Genomic DNA, 25077 nt, shown 5'->3' with positions numbered 1-25077 from the left:
TCCGTCTTGGTTCAGGACCTTTCTAGATCAACCTTTATACTTACAACTTGCTTCATAAGATCCTCCTTTCAAGCACCATTTCAACAAGAACCTCGGTTATTTTACTGTGTTCAACCTACTTCTTAATACGATGTAAACAAACATACAGTATAAGGGGACAAGCCGATACACAGAACTTTCCAATGAACACTTTGCTTGTCAATATCAACCTGCAGTGATAACTAATTCATCTATTTTGGTTACATTGGACATTGTACTAAAATTCTTCATCTGTTAAGTCCAAGTTGAATCCCTATTAGAATATTCTTTACATTCTATTGTGTATATACTCATGTGGAACAACTTATGACTAAGTGTTTGTTTACTTCTTTTAGTATGAAAACATGGCTATAAAGCCTCCCTAAACATGAACCAGACTGTTCAACAGATAAAAATACAATGGATAAAAAGCTGATAATTATATTTTACTACAAATATATAGTATAAAAACCGAATTTTCTTTTAACAGGTCATTCTTTTTAATTGGAAATACTAAGGTGTACACGTTATAAAAAACGACCACTATTATATTAATGACTATCAGCTTATATATGTAAATATTACTTTTGTTTTATCACGTATGTTTCCTAAATTACTATTGTGATATTACTACAAGAGTCATGATCAATGTATTTTATTGTCTTTGTATAATTTGTCCTAGGCTGATGATGACATAAAGTTTTGTTGAAACCGGTACCATAAGTTCATAAACGTGATGATTTAACAGATATGTAAAAATATTCACGTAATATATAGTATTGAAAAGGTGGATCTTATCTTTTTCTTACTTTATTGTGAATTTTGATTCAATACAGAACCCGAAGAATGAAATTCTTAACGTTAAATTTGTTGAGACCACCTTTTTCAAAATTGCCATATTTAATTTCATATATTGGCTGTTTACTTAAAATATTTGTTAGGGGTTAGAACTGTGCAGGCAGGTGTACTATCGAGATAGTGTATATATTTATCCACGTAACTCATACTAGTACATGATGACAGAAAACAAAACTCTTCAAAATACAGTTTACTATTTAATTGTTCCATGTAACTATGAAATACAGGAGCTGCTGAATTTTGGTGGGACAGCATCCCTGCAGCTGACTTACGGGAAACATAAGGGTATGTTCTTCAAAATATTCTGCTTGAATTGACCCTTAAGCAGAGAACAGGACAAAGTACTCAGTTACTAGTACTTACTTTTACTAGAGATGAGATCTCAGGCATTGAATTCACTAATTATATTTACTTTAAAAAATATTTATATAAAACTATTCCTTTTAAGAAAAGTTCACCGGACATAATGTTTTCTTTGTTTCATTCTTCTTCAAATAACTACATTCAGATCACTTCACACAAATTGAATTCTGAACGAGATGTATGCAAGTACTATAATGCATCAATATGTCTCAGTATCGTATCTCGATCCTTGACAACCTTCCAACACTGGTCTTGTTCTTTCTTGGACAGAGGTTTCTTTTTGAGAACACGGCGATAAGTTTCAATAACCTCAGCATCTGCTTGTTGCAGCTTCTTCTTCAAGTCCTGGCGCACAAGTTCATCATTTGCCTGCTTGAGTAACCTCTTCAAATGCTGCACATTGTAAGCACTCACTACTTTTAACTCGGCCTGACACCGCTTTAACTCCTGTAATATTTCATCATCTGCTCTATCACTGGATACATCTTCAGTGTCCAGGATCCCTTGTTCTTCCAGTTCTTTCCTTACTCTTCTTTCAAATGAAGCTGAATTACTAACAGAGAAATTCTTAAATAACTCGAGTGGTGTTCTGTTTTCTTCTCCCCTGCACACCATATCAGCTGGTACTATGTTCTCTTCCATTAAAGCTGAAATTAAACGCTGTGAGAGTGGACCGGTAGTGACTCCTTCATTTGACTTATCAGATTTTTTTGATAAATCACTTTTATTAGATTTCTCATCTATGTTATCCTCTTCAGCCCACCGCAAGCTATAATGACGTCCTAAAGGGGGAATTTTCTGATATTCACTGTCATTTGCATGTTCAAGCAACAGATCTTCCAGCAGTCGAATGTCATCTGGAGTGGTGTCTGCACAGTAGGGTTCTACTGAAGCCCAAAACTTATTAGGGGTATCATTCTTAGGTGGGGGTACCTTTGGAGTGTCGGGTTTTAATGACTCTAATGGTTCATGGTCAGAAAGTGAACTGTTAGGTGGAATTGTAGATAAACCTTTTGCTTTTGTGAATTTGTTTGAAAGTGTTGAATGGCTTGCCTCTCCAAGTAATTTTCCAGAAGTTTCTTTGAATTTTTTTACAGTTTTTTCTTGCTGAGATTTTGTTCTCTTTCCTGGTATTAGAGGTGAAATTTTCCCTTTCTTATCGTGTTTCTCTTCCGCATTACTCAATACTTGGAGTTCTTCTTGCAATACACGAGACCTAACAGCAACAGCTGATAACAGAGCCTCGAGTTCCAACTGTAGAGCATCTAGGTCATCCATTCCAACGCCCTCCTCTTCTGTTCGGTGTAAGACAGCAGAATAACGTGGCAAAGCACGATCATTGTCATTTGTTTTTATCAGCGGGTATGTCAAGACATTTTCTTTTGGGGAAGGTTCTGTTTTGCTGGTACTTTTCCTTTCTAACTCCTTTGTCTTGGTCACCCCCCCTTTTTTGGGGGTTGGTTTGCCTTTACTGGACATCATACTGTCTTGTAGCAGCAATTCAATTACCTGGGGAAAAAAAAAAAAAAAGAGAACAATAACAACGATAATCATATATTTCATCATAACCAATAAGTTTCATATTGATCCATACTGAAATACAAATTACAAATTAGAAAGCAAAAAGCTAAAAATGGTCCCACCTATTCAATACTCTTATACAATGAGTGGCCAAGAGTCATGGGAAGACACTGAATGTGATGTTAATAATGAGCTGGTCCTCCGTGAGGCCTCAAAACAGCAGCAATACGGCAAGGCATTGACTCTACAAGGTGTTGGAATCATTCTGGAGAGATGTGGACCCATGCATCTTGCACTGCTACCCACAATTGGTCTTGCGTAGTTGGTGCAGGGTTCATGGAGCGTAAACCAGCATCGACAGCATCCCATAAATGCTCGACTGGATTAAGATCGGGGGGATCTGGAGGGCTAATCCATGGTCGTAACTTCACTGGAGCGCTCCTCCAACTACCTATGTGCCACCACAGAGCGGTGACATGGCGCACTGTCCTGCTGAAACATGGCATCCCCATCCGGGTACTCTGGGGCCAGAAAGGGATGCAGATGGTCTGAAAGACTGTCCACACACCATGCACCTGTCAGTGCTCCCTGCAGCCAGACAATGGGGCCTAATTGCGACCATGAGAACGCCGCCTAGACCAGAACCAAGCCACGTGCCGCCTGGACACAACCTTGTTGACACGTAGGATCCATAACTTCATGGCGCACACGCCACACTCTCACGCGCCCATCAGCTCGATACAACTGGAACCAGGATTCATCGGACCATACCACATGCCGCTATTGTTTCATGGTCCATTGCCTGGCAGAAATAGGTTCTGGATTTCCAACATTCAACTGGGCGGTGATCTGACTCACAGTAGCCCATCGAGTGTCCAGTATGATTCTGCGCAGGCGACGTGATGTCCGTTCGTTAAATACTCGTGATTTCTCGTGCAGCGGTTTATGTGAGTGGTAACATTCTCTCTGAGATCCTGAAGATCCACCTTTGACACTGTTGACTTGGAAACCCAAATTCGCATGTAATCTCCGCAATGCTAAGACCCATGCACCGATGATCATCCCATGTTCAAAGTCGGTTAACTCACGACATGTTGCCATCTTCACGACACTGGTGTCTGTGACAGACTGCTCAGCTACGCCACAGCTAGCTGCAATGCTCAGGGATCATACATGGCACATTTTCTAATGGGACACCCCTTCCTGTGACTTTTGGCCACTCAGTGTATATATTTGTAATCAAAATTGAACGTGTGTAAACAGAGTGTTTTAGATGTTACAACTGTAACATAAGTTTAAATGTGACTGTTTGATGAATGAATACTCTTTATATTATAATATGGTTAATGGAGATTTATGGTTACAGAAGTCGTCAATTATAAACTTCTATAATAATGCCAATTACAGGGTGGGATGTGATTGACTTAGTGGCTTAGCTAGTGGCTTCCCACCCAGAAGACAGGTTTGAATCCTTGTCGATCCTGGGTCGTGATTTTAATCTCAAAATTCATGTTGTGTCGGGAAGGGCATCCAGGCTTAAACATCCAGCCAAAGACAAAATGAGCCTGGGTGGCTCGAGCAACCCCAGAAATAACTGGGATAAGCTAAAGAAAGTTTTGAATTCTGTCGATTACAACAATAGGATATCTTTAAAGGTAAAGGAGGGCCAATACACTTTTGTTGTAATGTAGGAATTGTAGCAGGGTATATATTCTTTTGATAGTGGTTTAATGTTACACAAACACACTGAAGGTTTCTGGCGACACAAGGATGGAAAAGGGCTACAATTGGATAGGAAGCGAGCGTAATCTTCATTAAGGTAAGCCTGGTGAGAAAATGGAAAACCAGATTCAGGCCTGCTGGCGGTGGGATTCGAAACCACCATCTCTCGAACCCAAGCTAACAGCTACGTAATCCTAACTGCATGACCAACTCACTCAGTAGCAGGCCGAAAGCATAAATGGAGTCAGACATATTATTATATATAGCCAGTATAGTCGGCGCTGGTGGTGGTGATTACAGTTTTAAGAGAAATTACATACAATGAGGGAACCATCCAGAGGTCCAATACTTTGCAGAATGAAGGTGTTGGCAAAAGAAAGGGAAGGGCCACAAAGGAGTCTCCCTAGGACTCGCAAACCTAATGCCATCGGGGTTAGAAGAGTTGATCCTGGGAGGTCGGCTAAGAAAGATGAAAGTGACGAGCCTAGCACAAGCAAATGGAAGGGTCACTTCCTACAACAGGCAGGTGATACCATGGATGTATTCTACCACTCCCACCCACAGGGGGTGCAGTATAGTCCCACGACTGAATCTTGAAATGGAGCAGCAGTTCTTTCAGCAACTATCATTGAAAACATACACGTCAATCAACTGGTACAGTATTAATAATAAATATCACCACAAGGCAAGACTGATTGTGATGGCATGGCTGAACCACACAAAGCAACACAGGCTTCTTCCACTGGATATTTACTTTAGCCAACAGAATTTCATGAAACATAGTTGACAACTGCCTGGTTCACAAAATTTGTATTCTGGAGCTAAATTAGTCTTTCTTATGGATTTCTGCAGCAAGATTGGAAAGTAGAAAGCCTGAGTCATAATAGAAACAATCTTGAACATTGCTTGCTTTTTGATATAATATTGTAATGCTTCTCAGGCGATTTGCAAGAGAAGATACCACTTTTTAAAAGTTATTTTATATTTAATCTGTCATGAAATTCTGCTGGGTAAAGTAAGTATCCAGTGGAAGAAGCTTTTGTTACTTTGTGTGATTCAGCCATGCCATCACAACCAGTCTTGCCTTGTGGTGATATTTATTAGTAATACTGTACCAGTTGATTGACGTGTATGTTGTCAATGATAGTTGCTGAAAGAACTGCTGCTCCCTTTCAAGATTCAGTCGTGGGACTGTCTCCGGGGTACTACTGTGCTGTCGTATCGCTCACAAAAACAAAAGTAAAAATTAAATGCGGTCATAAAAAAAAGGTGGTAAAATTAAAATGTGCTTAAGAAAGAACAGCTAAATAACATAACCAAGCACAAATAAAACACACAGCAATTTTTTTAGTTTTAGTTTAATTAAATTAATTACATCTGTGTTGCGCACTGTGTATGCAATCTAGGTATATGAATATTAGGAGCTCAGATGGAAAACCAGGTTAAGAAAACAGTACTGCTCTTCGAACAGCTCTGCTCAACAACACCCCGGGAAAACGGTGGCACATAAATTTGTGAAATTTACTATTTAAGTTCAAGATAAAAAGTGGAAGAAACTAAGCTGCAAATTACTTTTAAGAACTACAGGAGACGGGGGATTTACAGGGGCTATTTTTTATTTGTACGGAATCAGAGGTATACTACGGTACATAAAACCTCAGCATTGAAGTGTAAGGCAAATTGTGGCAGAAAATAGAAAATAGTATTTTTTTTATGGGCTCGAGGCGTGAGGGATGCATTTAATAAATTTCCCCAGGCAACGCGGGGTACTACTGTACTGTCGTATTGCTCACAAAAACAACAGTAAAAATTAAATGCAGTCATAAAAAAGTGGTAAAAAATTAAAATGCGTTTGAGAAATAACAGCTAAATAACATAACCAAGCACAAATTAAACACACGGCCATTTTTTTTTATCGGTACAAGTAATGCCAAAATCTTCAGTAACAACTTCTGTACCATGCAAAAATAATAGAACATACACAAATACTATGCAATATACAACCTACTCTCACTCAACACAAGTACGTACTGATTTAAAGCCTAAAAGTACGCACGTAACAAATACTGTAGATGACTTCACTACAGAAGTAAGCTGCTGGCGGTTCACAGAGTGAGGGACTACAGGATGTTTTGTACCAGAGCAACACAGAAGAAGGAAAATGAAGGAAGGCAACGAAGCGATGGCTGTTCCTGCCATTGTGCTTCCTCCCTATGAATATATTTATGAAAAAGAAAATTTTATACCGTTATTTTAATAACTCATGGGCAAAAAATGTCTCATCCTTTTTATCTGTCTTTCATAATACATTACAAAGTACAGTATAATATCCCTTAATCACGAGGAATTATGGGTGTCTCAGGCGGAGAAACAACGGGAAACTACCACACTCCTTACTTCCCCAGTATGCCTCTTCAGTGACACCTAGGCTATCTATGACAGCTGTTGGTGGAGCTGTAGAGGATCAAACCAGCCTTCGGGCTGAATACCCAACACACATACAGGCGGGGTGTGTTCACTCCTTGGAAGTCTATAAGAGCAATACTGTTTTCTTAACGTGGAATGAGCTATAGGGAAAGAAGATAAAACAAAAAGATGGCAAGAACATATCCAACAGTTGTAACAAGGTAAAGAGGTAGATGATATGGTTCTGAAACAAGAAGAGGCTGTTGATGCTGATGAAATGGGAGACCCAATTTTGAGGTCAGATTTTGACAGAGCTTTGAGGGACCTAAATAGGAACAAGCACCTGGAATTGATGACATTCCTTCCGAATTACTGACTGCCTTAGGAGAAACCAGCACGGCGAGGTTATTCCATTTAGTGTGTAAGATGTACAAGACAGGAGAAGAGCCATCCGATTTACAGCAGAATGTTGTTATCCCTATTCCCAAGTAAGCCAGTGTTGACAGGTGTGAAAACTATCACACCATTAGTTTAGTATCTCATGCCTGCAAAATTTTAACACGTATTATTTACAGAAGAACGGAAAGACAAGTTGAAACTGAGTTGGGAGAAGATCAATTTGGCTTCAGAAGAAATGCAGGAACACATGAAGCAATCCTGACTTTACGTCTGATCTTATAGGATCGAATTAAGAAGGGCAAGCCCATGTACAGGGTGTTTGTAGGTCTAAAAAAAGCATTTGATAATGTTGATTGGACCAAGCTATTTGAGATTCTGAAGGTGATCGGGATCAGATACCGAGAAGGAAGAATTTTCTACAATCTGTATGAAAATCAGTCTGCAGTGATAAGAATGGAGGGTTTTGAAAAAGAAGCAGCAATCCAGAAAGGAGCGAGGCAAGGCGGCAATTTGTCATCCATCCTTTTCAATGTTTATACAGAACAGGCAGTAAAGGAAATCAAAGAAGAATTTGGAAAGGGAATCACAATCCAAAGGAGTGGAAATCAAAACCCTGAAATTTGCCGATGATATTGTTATTTTATCTGACTGCAGAAGATTTGGAGAAATTGCTGAATGGTATGGATGAAGTCTTGGGTAAGACATACAAGATGAAAAGAAACAAAAGTAATGGAGTGGAGTTGAACAAAGTCAGGAGATGCAGGTAATATTAGATTAGGAAATGAAGTCTTAAAGGAAGTGGATGAATATTGTTATTTGGGTAGCAAAATAACTAACATTGGCAAAAGTAAGGACGACATAAAATGCAGACTAGCACAAGCAAGGAAGAGCTTTCTTAAGAAAATAAATTTTGCTCACTTCAAACATTGATATAGGAATTAGAAAGATATTTCTGAAGACTTTTCTCTGGAAAGTGGCATTGTATGGAAGTGAAACATGGATGATAACTAGATCAGAAAGAAAGAGAATAAAAGCTTTTGAAGTCTGGTGTTACAGAAGAATGCTGAAGATGAGATGTTAGATCAAATCATGAATAAGGAGATAGTGAATCGAACTGGTGAGAAGAGATTGATTTGGGTACATTTAAATCTAGAATTTCATTTTTGTCCGTTTTGAACTGAGAATGGAAGATAGGAAACTTAAAAGGGTCCACCTTTTCAATACAAATAAATGTTATAGTTTTATATATATATATGTTGTAAATAAACTATAACATTTATTTGTATTGAAAAGGTGGACCCTTTTAAGTTTCCTATCTTCCATTGGGTACATTTGACGAGAAGAAGAGAAAGAATGATAAGACACATCTTAAAACACCAGGACTTGTTCAGTTGGTTTTTGAGGGAAGTGTAGGTGGTAAGAATGGACAAGGCAGACCACGGTGTGAATATGACAAGCAGATTAGAGCAGATTTAGGATGCAGTAGGTACGTAGAAATGAAAAGGTTAGCACAGGATAGAGTGGCATGGAAAGCTGCATCAAACCAGTCTATGGACTGATGACTAAAAACAACAACATCTATTTTATGTCCGGTACGTTTTAGATCGTACACTGCTGGCTATAAAATGTCCTCAACAGTGTGAATTAAAAAGAAAAGTGATACTGATATCTGACCCCAATGCCGAGTTAATGCAATTTTATCCACTTAATAGGCGAATCAAATATAAACTGGAATTATTTTTTACAATTTTATTGAATCCACCAACAAATACACAACCAGCACCTAATTTTTCTACATAGTCTCCCAAATTTGACACACTTTTGCCACCGATGTGGTAACATATTGATGCCGTCCTCGAAAAAAGAAGAATAACCTGTGTGCAGCCAGTTGCGCATGTACTCCGCTACTGCTGCATCATCAATGCATTTCCTCCCATGTTACAGCAGTAGTGTGTGGCCTTGCATTGTCGTGCGGAAGAAGAACATCTCGGATCGGTTACCGGCGACATCCGTTTCGATATGCAGCTTTTGTCTCGACCAAAAGACGGCAGTAATAGGCTGCATTCACTGTTCTTCATTCATGCAAGAAACCCACAAGCTAAATGCCCGCAAGTCTCAAAAAACAGCTGTAAGCACCTTCCCAGCAGAAAGACGTGTTTTGGCCTTGACTGGGCCAGCTGCACCTCGTTCCTGCCACTCCACGCTTGCTTGTTTTGACTCCAGGGTGTAATGATGAAACCAAGTCACAATGTGACGCAAAAATCATATCCTTCCACCTCGTAGCAATTCAGATGCGTCCGACAAACATCCTGGCGTAATATTTTTGTTCCTGGGTGAGGAGACGAGGAACCCACAAGGCAGACTATTTCTAAAGGTTGAGCTCATCATTGACGATGGCTTGAACACTTCCAAAGCTTTTTCCTACGAGTGAAGCAATTTTAGAAATGTTTATGCGCAGATCTGCAAACATATACAATAAAGAACGGATATAATGTGGAATCTACTTTGCTTCATTTTTATGATTTGGGGATACTGTCTCATCAGATCTACACTAGCATCAAAAGGTTTAAATTCACCTCTGATATTATCTATATATTCTTGAAACTGATGCTTATTGAGTTATTTTTAGGGCTTATGTAAACTGCTTAGGGCCTATAACAAAGACTTTATGAACATTTAACGACTCTGTTGTGTCTGTCACTGAAATAATCTATTTTCTGAATGTATCTGTAGTCTTAGACTGTTTTCCACTTGCTCCAATTTTTTTCAGGAAAGAGACACGCTGCAGAAATGTGAAAAAAACTTAGCATAAGTGAAGAAAAGTGTGCTATGGTATGTGTCTATAAGATGGATAATAAAACTGGCAGATTGCTGCAACATTAGGGATTTCTGAATATGGTGTTTGCTCTTCTTTGAAATGAAGGCAAGAGGCAGGCACACACAAAGATCAAGTATGTAGTGGATGTCCTAGAACATCTGCTTCTGAAATAATACATTATTCTTTGCAAGTGTAACAGAAGGCTTACAGCTGTGGACCACTGCGCTGAAATCAACAGAACTAGAGAACAACCAGTGTCAGTGTCAACTGTGAAATATCGTTTGGATTGTATGGGCAGGTATCTGTCAAAAAGCCTCTTTTAACATGCAGACATAAATCTCAGAGGCTTCAGTGGAGCAGACAACCAAGGATTGGACCACTGACCAGGGGAAATATGTGCTATGAACTGAGGAAACTAAATATGAGAAGTTTAGGTCAAAAATCCATGTCATTTTGTCTGCTATCATCCAGGACAAAGGATGCTAGAAGGCTGCCTAACACCAACTGTACAGCATGGGAGTGGCAGGATTATGGTTTGAGGTTGTTTTGGTAATAATACTGTAAGGTGGAGGACCTGGTGAGAGTGGAAGGCATCTTGAGGAAGGAGCAGTACCATTGCATTTTGTCGAGCAATGAAGAACTAACCTATTGGAACAAGGTTTATTCTCCGGCAGGACAAAAACCTAAGAGAGACGCCAAAGCTGTGAAAGAAATACGTAAGAAACAAAGAATCATCAGTTGTGGGATGAACTCAACCGTGAGGCAAAACAATCTTCTGTCAACAGATGTCAAGATCTCTGGCAATGCCTTTTCCAATCATGGAGAATTATAACAACAGAGATGTTTGAAAAACTAACCGGAAGAATGCTACTTACTTGTCGAGCAGTAATCAGAGCAAAAGGAGAACACATATACAAGCAGAGAATTTGAACAGCGTAGCTCTAGAAGACATTGTTTTCTATTATTTCAAGCTTAAACTGCTTTATAGTGTGTCAGTTTCAGTATAATGGATGCCTGTTTGTATTTTGATTTAAAATATAAGTCATTTGAAATACTACTAATCTGCTATCTACTAAATACCTAGAACTGGTGCTTTCTTAACGTGAGTTTTAATATTCTGACACTACTGCACCTGCATGGAGTGTGAAATTAGAAGTAAAAGTAACGGATGGTGGCTGTTAATTCAATCCTGTGATGAATGCTGGGCAATACAGTCTGTGAATTAATGTGATATGTCAAAGTATTGGTCACATTTCTTTGGGGGCCGATGACCTTCGATGTTAGGCCCCTTAAAACAACAAGCAAGCAGCACATTTCTGTGGGGCCTTAATTTAGGCATGTGTATTAATTTACCACCAATGGTCAGTTAACAACACATATGCTGAGCAAAGCAAGTCATGAGGAGTTATTTGTGGTTTAAAAAAAAAATTAAAAAAAATAAATGCAATGTAAAGTTTAATCTTATACCAGTTGTATAATATCATTTGAAGTAATTTCACATACTGTATATCAGTTGACTATATTTGTAAGTAGTACAGGAGATATTATAAATAGTATTTTGTAAACAAAATATATTTATTAAGGATGAGCTGTGTGTTTAATAGAAAAAATTGTTAGCGTAAATTGTATAATATTGTATTATAGGAAAATTTTCTTCTCTTGTTAATTTAATATTTAGTGCTTGACAATAATGTATTTTAGTGTACCATTTGCCACCGAGGTAGACACCTCATTTGCAACTAAAGAGATTTGGTTTGATTTGATTTGATCTACCAATGTTAATTGGAAAAGGAATACGGATGACAGAAAACATGACCAGCAAATGGTGAATGTGTGGGACGGACAGCTGAATCAGAACGTGATCGAACCAACTAAAGGGAAAAATATTCTAGACGTGGTTGCTGAAAAAAAACAAATGAGCTCTACAGAGAAAATGAAGTGATAGATAGTGTTTTTGGTGTAGTTAAAAAATAGATGCGATAGAAAGGAAGATTTTAAAAGTAGAATAACAGTGTTAGGCAATACCATATGGTTGATAAGAGAGGCAAGCGGGTTACAAAAAAAAAAAAAGTAAATAAAAATGTAAACAGCTTATGGGATGGCTATAAAGCAACTGTTGAGGAGTGTGAAAACAGGTATGTACCTTTGAAAGTGGTAAGGAACAATGAAGACGAACTATATTATAAAAGAGAAATAAAGAGATTAACCCTCCGTTACACGCACCGCGGAGTGAGAGTCCGCACTTTAATATTCTTTGGTATCGTAGGCGGAAAATGCAAGGCAGAACAGGCTGCCTTCTTGTAGCCTCCTTCTGCAACAATACAAAGGCCGTGACGGCATGAGAATGTCTGAGTAACATATGGGTCGAAACTAGTACCATGTAATTTTTAAAATATTGTGAATATATTTGTATTGAATAGGTGGAAACCTTTACTGTGTTGTTACTCAAATGTTATTCTCAGTTCAATACGGACCAACAACATGAAATTTATAACCCTTAATGTCTGAGTAATCGCCGAGCTGCTGATTACAGAAGTTGATATTGTCAACTGCAGACTTGCGGACTCTGAGTGAGTTGTTAATCTTACTCACTCTTTTTGTAAGTTATCACATCTTCCGTTACTATTTATTATAAAATTATATACTGTTATTACCTAGAATGGTAGTAGTGGGCTCATTTTGATATATTTTCTACTTGTGATTATTTACAGTGGGATAAACACGATATTACAAAACGAGCTATGAATAATTATTTGGTACCCTCTTTCCAAGGAGTTGGTGTGATTTATTCCGAGAGTTATGGATCAAATCGAGCAGTGGTTGGAAGACGATGAAGTTTGTGCAAGTGATGATAGTGATCAGGACGTCGTAAACGATAGTGATCATAATTCTTGGAGCGAACAGTCCACGTGCAAAGAGGGCGTGACTGAAAGTGAGCAGCATGAAATGTATGTTGGAAAGGACGGGACCGAGTGGAATCATCGGCCTGTAAGAGAAGGGTCAGGCAACCTGAACATAATATTATAAAATACTCGCCTGAAGTAGTAGGAGTTGCCAAGAATACTGAGATGCCAGTTGAAGCTCTGCAATTGTTCTTTACCGACGAAATGCTACAAGAAATCGTAACATGCACAAATCCTTATATATATCATTGTGCCATACAAGTCAAGAAAAGAGGAAGTTGTATTGGTTCTATCTACTTTCCATGAAGACCATTCTATTGATGACGATTCAGATGGATCAAAACCCTCAATGATTACTTTCTATAATGACATGAAGTCGGGTGTTGATAAGGTGAATGAAATGAAATGCACTTACTCCATGACAAGACGATGTGACTTCTTCCGTGCGATATACATCAATTAATAGAATGTAACAATTACAATTTTACTCCAAGAAGTAAATTAATAACCAATTATTGTTAATTTATAATTAGTTTTGCTAAGTCCTGTGATTTGCAGTTGATAACTTCTAATTTATCCTAAAGGACTGAAATGTTCTTGTAAATGTAGATTATATATAAATTTATCAATATAAATAAAATAAAAATAAAGTAATTACGATGTAAGACAGATTGACAAAAGAGAGAAATAAAGAATTCTTGGAAAAAGAATTGAAATGAAAGGAATGGAAGCTTACAAACAATCGCGGACTGTCAGTCCGCGCGCGTGTAGTGGTGTTGCAACAGAGCGTGCGTTTAACGGATGGTTAAGGAGGAGGTGCAGGTTAAAAAAGAAAAACCATTAGGAATGGTCGGGGAAATAAGTAGAGGTTGAAAGAACTTACTAGGAAATAGAATTTAGGGAGAAAGTAAGCTAAGGATAACATAATGCCAAACATAATTGGCAGTCATATGAACTTCATGGAAAAATGGAAGGATATATGTCGACCGAATATAAAAACCAGGCTAAGTGCCAAAACAATCAAATTCCATTTTATTGCTAAAATGTGGGCTATGTGCCTATGCCTGTGCAGTAAGAACCGAGCTTTAGCCACAATAATTCGCATGGGTCTAAGTGCCACCTACCCTGTATTAAAATCCGGGCTATGTGCCAAGCGCCATGTGACTGGTTTTGTAGTTACTTGGACGTCTTGCAGATTATTGTGTGCTGCTTTTTGGTGCGATTTCAGTGTTTTAAGTGTGCTGTGGTGTTTTAATAATGGATGCACTTAAAAAACGCCGTAAAAGTGGAGAAGAAAGTGCTTCCCAATTTAAGAAGAAGCGGAGGTCGGAGGGGAAAAGTTGTTGAGGTAGGCCTAGAATGCTAATGTTAACCTTATAGGCTATCTTTATTCCAAGAATGTGTGAGTAGGCCTAAGATTGTTTTAAGGCTTTAGTATTTTAGTTGTACTATGCAGAGTAACTTAGCAAACAGGTTATTTTTGGCAATAATAGTAATGCCTCTAATGCCTTGTTGGTTTACTTTTACTTTTAAGTAGTAAGCCGATGCCGTTATGAATGTAAGAATATTGGTTATGAACAAAAGATCAATATATTTAACCAGTTTCACAGCCTGGCAGACCACGTGAAGCAAAATTCATATTTAATGGGACTCTTAGGTGTTAGTGATGTTAAATGTAGGCGGCATGGTTCGTTCACAGCTCCAGAAGAAAGTCGTTGGCAGGTAACTGTTTACTTTTCACTTCCTGATGGCAAAGGGAAACATGCACAGGTGTGTAAAAGAACATTCCTTGAAGTTTACGGTATCACAAAGCGAAGAGTCGAAACCCTAGTTGCAGCAAAATAGCGGGGTGATGTTACCTATATTGAACGTAGGGGTAACCAAACTAAAGAAAGGAAATACACTACTCAAGATGTAAAGCCAATAATTGATCAAATTGAAAGTTTACCGAAAGAGGAAAGCTATACCATAGTCTAAAGAAAAGTACTGTACACTGCATTGTTTTCAAATTATTAATTGTTTCTACAACAAAGTTTTCAAGAACACTACTTTTTACTCAGGGCCTACTATTATTTTTTTTGTTTTATGAATAAAATTAACTTTAAAAAATATTCTCCTTTCTTTATCAAAATGTTATCCATACCTGTTGTTTGCTAACTCTGGTCTTGTAAATTTTGCCTTTCATTATTGTAATACTTTAACGGCACTTAGCCCGGTTTTAGTGGAACAGGGGTTGGTCCATACCTCATTTCATAAAATGTTCAGACGAAAGAGGTAATTATAAGAATAATATTCCTTAGGTAACGTTACGCTTTCATGAGTGTTTATAATGTAAGTGCTTCTGACCTCTTTACACCTTTTTGGAAGAAAAAATAAAAAACTGTGAAAATGACAATGTTTCTTTCTCTTTATCTCAGAACTTACATTTTGGCACTTAGCCCAGTTTTTAAATTTGGTCGACATATGTAGACACAGGTTCCATGAAGAACATTCCAGGGATTATTAATAGACAACAGGAGAGTTTCAGACCAGGAAGGTCAACTACAGACCTTATATTTGCAGTTAGGATGCTAATGGAAAAATATTGGGAAAAGAACATGATGATGATGATGATGATGATGATGCTTGTTGTTTAAAGGGGCCTAACATCGAGGTCATCGGCCCCTAATGGTATGAAATGAAATAACAAAATATTTCAAATTCATCCACTGACCAAAATAAAATAAAAAATGTCATGAAGAATGAATGGATGGACATGAATCCTACACAAAAAAAAAAAAAAACAAGCAGAAACAGTGGATCAGACTCAAAAAGAAGGTAGTTAATTAGAGTATTACTGACCAAGGGACCATTTATAAAGCACAATGATGCTTGATGTCTGAAGGGGTGCTAAATTCACGTCTAAGGCCCCACAGAATGGTACATGTCGCGAGTAAAGTAGAACCATGGTATTTGTCATTTTGGGTACTGATCAAAAGTAGCGAAGACTCACGGTGGTCCACACAAGATGGTACTAATCACAAGCATTGCAATTCGTACAGGGAACGCAGACCTATGGTGTTTCTCACACAATGGCGCCACTCATAACCAATGCAAACCGGTAAGGTTCCTCACATAGTGGGTACCAATCACAGGCAACGCTGACCCACGGTGCCGCTCATATAGCGGTACAACTCACAGGCTACGCCTAGACCCGCGGTATTGCCCCTCATGGGTACAACGCACAGGTACTGGAATCCACCAGGTCAGGCTTTTTACTGCAACTAATCACAAACCTATTTCGTGCCAATTTAGTGATACTACTCGCAAGTACATGCAACCCATGGTGTTCCCCGCAAGATGGTATGAATCAAGAGTAGTTTCATGGTTCTAATTCAATAATCCCTTGGTCGCCCCTTGTAGTCGCCTCTTACGACAGGCAGGGGATACTGCGGGTGTATTCTACATGTGTGTCCCCCACCCGCAGGGGGTGGGAGAAGAACAAGCCTTTATTTCTAATATTTTTGGACATTGAGAAAGCCTACGACAGTGTACCACGGGAAAGAATTTGGCAATGCATGAAAGAACTTCAAGTGCCAGACAGCCTCAGCGACAAAGTGAAAATGTTGTATAGTGGGAATAGAAGTTGGATTCAAGGAGGACATGGTTTGTCGGACTGGTTTGAAACAAAGAGAGGAGTGCAGCAGGGCAGCTCATTGTCACCACTTCTATTTATTATTGTGATGGATGTAGTAATGAAACCTATTAAAAGGAAAGAACATGGAGATATCAAAGCCTTCACATTTGCAGATGATGATGTGATCTGGAGTGACTCAGAAGAGGAATTGGGAAAGAGAATGCAAAGCTAGAATGAGGAGTTTAAGAAATATGGTTTAAACATCAGTAAGACCAAGACGGTGGTGATGAAAGTGTAAGGGGAAGGAGCAGATCCAATAGTCATGTTATATGAAGCCCAACTGGACAGCGTTCCAGTTTTCAAATACTTGGGTAGCGTTCTATCAAATGCCAACCTAGCAAAACATGAGGCAAACAACTGAATCAATAAGGCAACACAATTTTACCACCATGTAAGGCACCTGCTGTGGGATGAGCAAATACCTATGAAAACAAAAATGACATTATATAAGTCCTATTATACACCAATTCTTACATAGAGTCTCGAAACCACAACACCGACCAATAGAGATAATTCCAAACTCCAGGCAGCTGAAATGAAATTCCTATGCACTATGATCAAGAAAATCAGGAAAGACAAGATTCGGAATGAGAAAATTAGAGAAGAAGTAGGAATAGATGATTCTCTGCTCAATAAGATTCAGATATCAAGACTGAAGTGCTTTGGTCACATGAAGAGGATTCCAGTTAACAGAACTGCAAGGAAGGAATTTGACAGAAAAGCAGAAGGAAGACGACCCGTGGGAAGGCCACGAAGGAAATGGATAGATTTTATTAAGAACGATGTACTGCTGAGAGGTCATGATTGGGACAAGTTGGTGGAGGAGGAATGGTACAAGGACTGGATGAGATGGAGGAGGCTCATATACCACAACCAGGAAACTGGAGATGGTTTAGGATGATGATGATGAGGAGGATAGTGTATGTGAGGAATTAGAGAAGGCAGAAGTATTCAGTCAGCTGCGCATCTTCACTGGGGTAGAAATCATCGAACGTGGACAGTAGCTGACTGATGGTACGTAATGTAATCTGACGAATCACATCTTTTCCTCTTTTCCAATGAAGTATATTGTCAAGTGTACCGAAGGCCAAATGAAGCATTTCATGTGTGCAAGGTCAGGTTCAAGTCAGAGGTGGGTCTTGACGACATTTTGGGGGTGTTTTTTGTATCATGTATTGGGCCGGTTCAATGAGGTGACCACTAACATGAACCAGCATGTTTATTTAAACATTCTGGATGATCAGGTGTTGCCTTTCAGTCAACATCTGCATAATGAGTATGCTATTGATACCCCGATTTTTCAAGATTACAACAGAAGAGTTCATCGGGCTGGATGCACATGTGACTGATTTTTATGAACACTCCCTCACCCTATTACATCTCGACTAACCAGCAAAATCACCTGAAATGAACCGCATTGAAAATCTGTGGGACGTGTTGGAACAGTAGGTGAAACAATGACATCGGCATTCGCACAATTTGGTGGAACTGCGCGATCAAATCCTCCACAGGTGGCTTAACCTGGATGCGACGTACCTGCACACCCTTGGACTCACTTCCTAACCAAATCCAGATTGTTATCAAGTCCAGAGACGTAGTTACATGCTATTCAATGATGCTTGTAATGATTTCTAAAGAGGTGACTAATTTTTTTGTCCGGTGAGCTTATAATAGGATGAACACAATGGTGGTCAGTGTGGGAAGTGGGAGGAACAAAAACAGGAGACAACAATAAACATGGAAAAACAAAAGGACAAGGACAATCTCCACATCTTCATACACTGCCTCCTTCCTCATCAATTCCACTTCTACATCCATCTTTTCTCAGCCCCTGATGAGCTGGTTTCTGCTTCCAAGCTTCATCAGGAGAGCAGGCATCAACACTCATTGAGTGGCCATCTTGACAGATCTTCAGTCTTCATTTGGGAGAAGTGTAGGGTAAGACGAAATCTGGATTAGTACAGGAAAAGGGAATGAACATATGACAAAGATGAATACAGATGGTAAAAGAATAGGAACACAGGACAAATACAAAAGGATCCCAATACAATCAGATAGTTAGACATAAGTTGAGGAAGTGATTAATATTGACAAAGTACTGAAATGTATCTAAGTTATTTACAAAAAGATATGAAAGTGAAAGCTAGAAAAAGAACTGAGATTGATAAAATTTCAGGGGTAGGTTGGGATACAGTGTCATACCTGAAATATATGATTCTGTTTGCATTAAGGAGCTATACCAAATGAACAGAGAGTTTCTATAGAAGCCCCACTACGTATATAAAGAAAAAAGGGTGATAAACATATAAAGGATAATTACAAGCCATCAGCTGGACATATGTTGCTTGTAAGCTCTGAGTGAGCAGAAGAAAATCTAGACTGTCCACGAGAAATGCTTTTTCGTGGACAGTCGAGATTTTCTTCTGATGATGCAGAGCACAGTTCTCTGCGAAACGTAAATAATTTCACCTTATTTTCTTGACACGGCATAAGCCCAAAAGCCTATACAGTATCATGTCTATATATTAAATATGTTTGCAAAATTACTAACTGGTTGGATAGAAGGCAGTTTGGGTTTAGGAAAGATTATTCCAGTGAGGCTCAACTTGAAGAATTCCAGCAAGACATAGCAAATATTTTAGATTCCGGAGGTCAAGTGGACTGTACTGCTAATGATCTGTCCAAGGCTTCTCATAGAGTAGATCACGGGAGATTGCTGACAAAAAATACGGCTATTGGACTAGACAAAAGAATGCTTGAATAGGTGGCTAAATTTCTAGAAAATAGAACTCACATAATTAGAGAAGTTGAAGCATTACCTGATCTTGAAGCGATAAACAAGGGGGTTCCGCAGGACAGTGTAACTGGACTTTCATGTTTTCTTCTTATGTATATCAATAATAAGAGTAAAGAACTGGAATCACCTTGTGCAGATGATATTATACTGCATAGAGTAACAAATAAGATACAGTATTGTGAATGACTGCAAAGAGACCTTGACAATGTTGTGAGATAGACAGCAGGATATGATTTGAAGGTAAATGGGCTGAAAAGTCAGGTTGTAAGTTTTACTAAGACAATGTCATCTCAGTTTTAATTACTGTGTTAATAGGGTGATAGTGCCTAATGGGGATCACTGTAAGTACTTAGGTTTAAGATAAGGAATTCTCTTCATTGGGGTTAACACATTAACGAGATTGTAAATAAATGTTTTAGACCTTTTCACATGGTTATGAGGTATTTATGAGTTGTAGTAAGGATGTAAAGGAGTGGGCGTTATAAGTCTCTGGTAAGACCCCAATTAGAGTATCATTTCAGTGTATGGGACCCACACCAGGATTACTAGATACAAGAACTGGAAAAGGTCCAAAAGAAAGCAGCAAGGTTTGTAATGGATTATTTACAACAAAAGAGTAATGTTAAAAACAAATGCTGCAAAGTTTAGGCTAGGAGACGAGCTGCTCGACTAAATGGAATGCTCCGAGTTGTCAATGGAGATATAATGTGGAATGACATTAGTAGATGAATAAGTTTATGTGGATCTTTTAACGGTACAAAATATCACAATCTGAAGACAAAGTTGGAATTCAAGATAACAAATTGGGGTGAATATTAATTTATAGCAGGAGGAATTAGTGATTGGAATAATTTATCAAGGGAAATGTTCAATAAATTTCCAAGTTCTATGAAATCATTTCAGAATGCTAGATAAACACTTGCTAAGGAATCCGCTACCTGAGCAACATACCTCGATGCAGGCAATTGATAACTGACTGATTGAATAGACAATAATATTCTGTATGAGTGGTTTTCTCACTTATATGATATTTTATTCCTATCTCCTGAAAAATGCATAACTGAGGTTCAACTGCATTGTTTAAATTAAAATTAAAATGCTCCCTCTCACTTTCTCAACAAGTAGTGAACATGATATTCCAACCCAACTTTATTCAAATGGGTGTGGGAGTGTGCTAATTCATCACTATTCACTCATAAAAAGAATAGTAACTGCGTAATTGCAGCTGTACAACCCCTAACGTCATGCTGCAGTGACAGTTTGGACAATGTCACAATTCACGGATCAAATGCCACATACAGTATTATTGTACATGGCTACGGTGTTCCCCCAAAAGTGACGTGTGAGGGTCTCGCCTGACCAATGTGAGAAATGAGTAAGTGTTGCCAAATCAGGGACGACGTTTTTAAGGAAATGAGTCCAAACTAAATTAATGAGAACTGCTACCTTAAGTATTGGCACTTTGACTGCATGTACCAGAGAACAACCAAATTAAATTGAAGTGTCTTATATAAGATGAATCATGTCCTAAAATTGTAATATAGGCTAATGTATTAATCCTATGCAAATGCAGGGCAAATAAAGTATTGAATAGGTGGAAACTCACTCTCAATTTAATTTGACTGGAGATCAATACGGATTCAAGCATGAAGTTTATGAACTGTACCAGAGAATCAATATTGTGCAGGCATTGTTTGTCTCCAAGAAACCTGGTGGAAGGGACAGAAATAATGGGATATACGCGAAGCATACATGCTTGTTTATCATGGTATAACCAACAGCCAAGGAGTTTTTTTTTGCTAGTTGCTTTACGTTGCACCGACACAGATAGATCTTATGGCGACGATGGGACAGGAAAGGGCTAGGAGTGGGAATGAAGCGGCCATGGCCTTAATTACGGTACAGCCCCAGCATTTGCCTGGTGTGAAAATGAGAAACCGCGGAAAACCATTTTCAGGGCTGTCGACAGTGGGGTTCGAACCTACTATCTCCCGAATACTGGTCGCACTTAAGCGACTGCAGCTATCGAGCTCAGTCTGCCAAGGAGTTGCACCTATTGTGAGTGAAGTCCTTCATAACCAAGTAGCAGTTATCGTTTACTGCTCTGATCACTTAATATATTGGTGGTCATAATACTCCAAATTGCCATGCTCTGCAGACTGGTCATGATGAAGTAGACAAAAATATCTTCTAGATCAAATTTCAAGACCTCATAGGAATGTGCAATGAAGAAGACCTTTTCCTCTCAAGTGGCAATCTCACTGGCCATGTTGGAAGCTCCAGTAATGGATACCAATGTTATCACAATTATAGGTATAGAACTAGAAATGCACATGGGTCTTAAATTCTGGATTTTGTGGACTCAAATGATCTTGCTGTTGGCAATAAGTTACATTCTTCAGAAAACATGAATCTCACATCGTCACATATACCAGTGGTGGCAACAAAAGAGTTGATCTTGATTCGGTAGGGAGATTTTCCAATTGTCACTAACACCAAGGTCACCTCTTCCAACTGCCTGGCTCTCCAACATAAACTGCTCATTACTAACACAGAGATTAAAGACCACAAATGACAATCTAGCACAACAGGACCAGCAAGAATTAAACTGTAAAAATTACTAGCTAACAGAAATCAACTACAAACATTATGTTTCTTCCAATTGATATCACCTAAATTGATTCTACCTGGTCAATACTCTGCAACTCAATCACAACCACTGTAAAGGCTGTATCACAAAGCTGGACCAACATCAAACTGATAATCAGATGTGGATTAAGATAAAGTACATACTAAAAGGCAGCATACGTGCAACAGGAAACCCTTCGAACTGTGGAAAGCCGTGAGAACTACAACAAAGCAAAAAGAGGGCAGTCACTGAAGAAAAAGCAGATCACTACACAGATACAGTACCCTATGATCAGTTAGAATCCAAGGAAGGCACAAAAGTGATCTAATGATCAGCACGGGCACGATCAAAGGCTGCATGACATATTGAATTATTACATGTGGGTGAAGGACACGTATAGCTGTCAATTGCATGATCAACAAAAGATATCGAATCAATGGCAAGAACATTTCAATGAAATATCAAATACTGAATTTTCCCATCCACCAATTCTACAGAGGCAGGCTATTGCTAGACCAATTCCACTCATCACAACTGTAGAAGGTGTAGATACCGTTAGCAAGACGAAAAATGCAATGACACCGGATGCTGATGACCTACCAACGCACATCTGGAAAGTCGAGGACCTTCAAATCGAGGGAATATCTTGGCTAACAAAAACTACATTAATGTTGTCATAGAACCCCACCAATCACCTACTGACTGGTCACCGAGTACAATAGTGGCCATATTTAAAAAGAAAGGTGATACAGAGAAATGTGGTAACTACTGACCGATTCGTCTTCTGTTTCATACAATTAAGATTTTCCAACGAATACCCGATCACTGCCTGCACAATATCTTCCACCTCTCCATCCATCAGCGTGAATTAGTGAAAGGATGGGGGACTACAGATCCCACTCCAAGATCAGGTGGATAGATGGCAAACAGTGTTCGGAAATCTGGCCTGCATTCTTGATACTGTCCCATCCACTGCCTTTGTACAAGTTAACAGAATCCTTTTAGTTTTACAACTTGCTTTATGTCACACCGACACAGATAGGTCTTATGGCGATGATGGGATAGAAAAGACCTAGGAGTGGGAAGGTATTGGCCGTGGCCTTAATTAAGGTACAGCCCCAGCATTGCCTGGAGTGAAAGTGGGAAACCATGGAAAACCATCTTCAGGGCTGCCGACAGTGGGGCTCGAACCCCATTACCTCCCGGATGCAAGCTCACAGCTGCATGCCCCTAACTGCATGGCCAACTCGCCTGGCAGAATCCTTTTAAAGGAGATCATCCTTACTAAGGGTAAAGCCTACGTAGTAACAGCTACCTGGGTGAAGAAGTGTGTATGTGGATCACCACAGCGTGGATGTGATGGAGGGAGATCACAGGTGTTCTTTGTAACAAACAAATGCCAAGCTGTATGCAGTCCAAGATTTATCAAACTATTGTAAGAGAGGAAGCACTTTATTACAGCACAAACTGGTGGGCCACCTCGTAAAGAACTGAACATTTCCGCCATACTATAGGAAAGAGTACACGTATGTTACACAGCACAATTGAAATTTCCATATACAACCACAGACACCAATTCATAAAAAGATGAGTGAGAGCAGACTTCACTGGTATGGACATATCGTAACAGCAGCATCTATAACTGTCATCAACACTACATGTGGGGAGAGACTTACAGTGTTACACCTGCATACCTGTGCTCATACTCTTTCACAATGCAAGAGTGAATGGTAGGGTGTGAAAGTGCTACATAAGTGACCCAATTCTGGGCCAAGATCATCTAATCTGAGACATTTCATTTATTTTTTAATTTATAATTGTGACATTCCTCTATTGCTTTGTACGTTACTGCTTCTGACTCGAGTAAATAAATAATAATATTATTGATTTTACGTCCCACTAACTACTTTTACGGTTTTCGGAGACGCCGATGTGCCGGAATTTAGTTCCGCAGGAGTTCTTTTACGTGCCAGTAAATGTACCGACACGAGGCTGACGTATTTGAGCACCTTCAAATACCACCGGACTGAGCCAGGATCGAATCTGCCAAGTTGGGGTCAGAAGGCCAGCGCCTCAACCGTCTGAGCCACTCAGCCCGGCAGTAAATAAATAAACCACCTTAATGATCACAGACGAAGACTACGAGAACGACCAGAGCTGCGGTGGGTGGACACTGTCAACGGTGACCTGAAATTCCTCAATAGACGGGAGATGCCGCCAATGGAAGAAAGTAGCGTTCATTGATTTATACAGCAGACGACTTAACAAGAGGGGTTAGACTTCGTTCAGGTGTATGTATATACTGTACATACGTTTGTGTATCACCGTTGGCTGAGATAATACGCAGGCAGTGAGTCGAGAGTTTGATCCTCGGGCAGTAATACCGACAGAAGTAGAGCGTGAGATCTATACCAAGGTAGACACTATGGAGATCTTGGCCTAACCTCGTACAGTTATCACACAGGATCTCATCCACATGATAAACTATAGGTTGTTAACCATTACATTGATCTATTAAACTATGTATTGAAGCAGTTACAGCAATTGAAACAATTACAATGGTTCGCCACAAAACTTTACACATCCGTCAATGTCATTTTAAAAAATCTCACCTGCCAAACGCTTCAGTCTCTCCTTTACATTTATTTGTTATAAATTCATTCAGCAGCATCCAGATAAAGTAGGTGTTCGAAAAAGGTAGGGTGTTATTCAGCTCATATATAAACAAACATGTAAAAAACAGATGGTACGCCAAGGGGTTCGAACCTAGGAATTTTTTTTAAATAAATAGTGAAAATAATACCCAAATACTAACACTGCGGTGTGCCATCTATCTCTAACTTCACAAAATATGACATTCAGCCCGTAATCTTTAGTTCATGGAATCTACCGATAGAATTCGCATGTTTTGCCGCCCATCATGGAATAAAGTACCAACTTGTACCAAACTTCAAAGTTAGTAAACAA

General features: G+C 39.0%; 1 protein-coding gene across 2 annotated transcripts; it reads right to left on the bottom strand.

Moving 5' to 3' along the window:
* Positions 1-824: 824 nt before the first annotated feature.
* Ada3 (transcriptional adaptor 3) lies at positions 825-24993 on the bottom strand. 2 transcript variants are annotated; one of them, XM_067149353.2, is made up of 2 exons: positions 24926-24993; positions 825-2748 (listed from the first exon to the last, which is right to left on the bottom strand). In XM_067149353.2, the coding sequence occupies exons 1-2, from the start codon at positions 24938-24940 to the stop codon at positions 1429-1431; spliced, it is 1335 nt and encodes a 444-aa protein (XP_067005454.2). In that variant the 5' UTR covers positions 24941-24993; the 3' UTR covers positions 825-1428. The 2 variants fall into 2 exon arrangements, with proteins under 2 accessions (XP_067005454.2, XP_067005455.2); XM_067149354.2 differs by having other exon boundaries at positions 827-2748; positions 24723-24975.
* Positions 24994-25077: the final 84 nt, after the last annotated feature.

Source organism: Anabrus simplex, chromosome 6, assembly GCF_040414725.1.
Source record: "Anabrus simplex isolate iqAnaSimp1 chromosome 6, ASM4041472v1, whole genome shotgun sequence".
Taxonomy (NCBI): domain Eukaryota; kingdom Metazoa; phylum Arthropoda; class Insecta; order Orthoptera; family Tettigoniidae; genus Anabrus; species Anabrus simplex.
The sequence above is the reverse complement of the archived record's forward strand: the minus strand, read 5'-3'. Positions and strand labels throughout refer to the sequence as shown.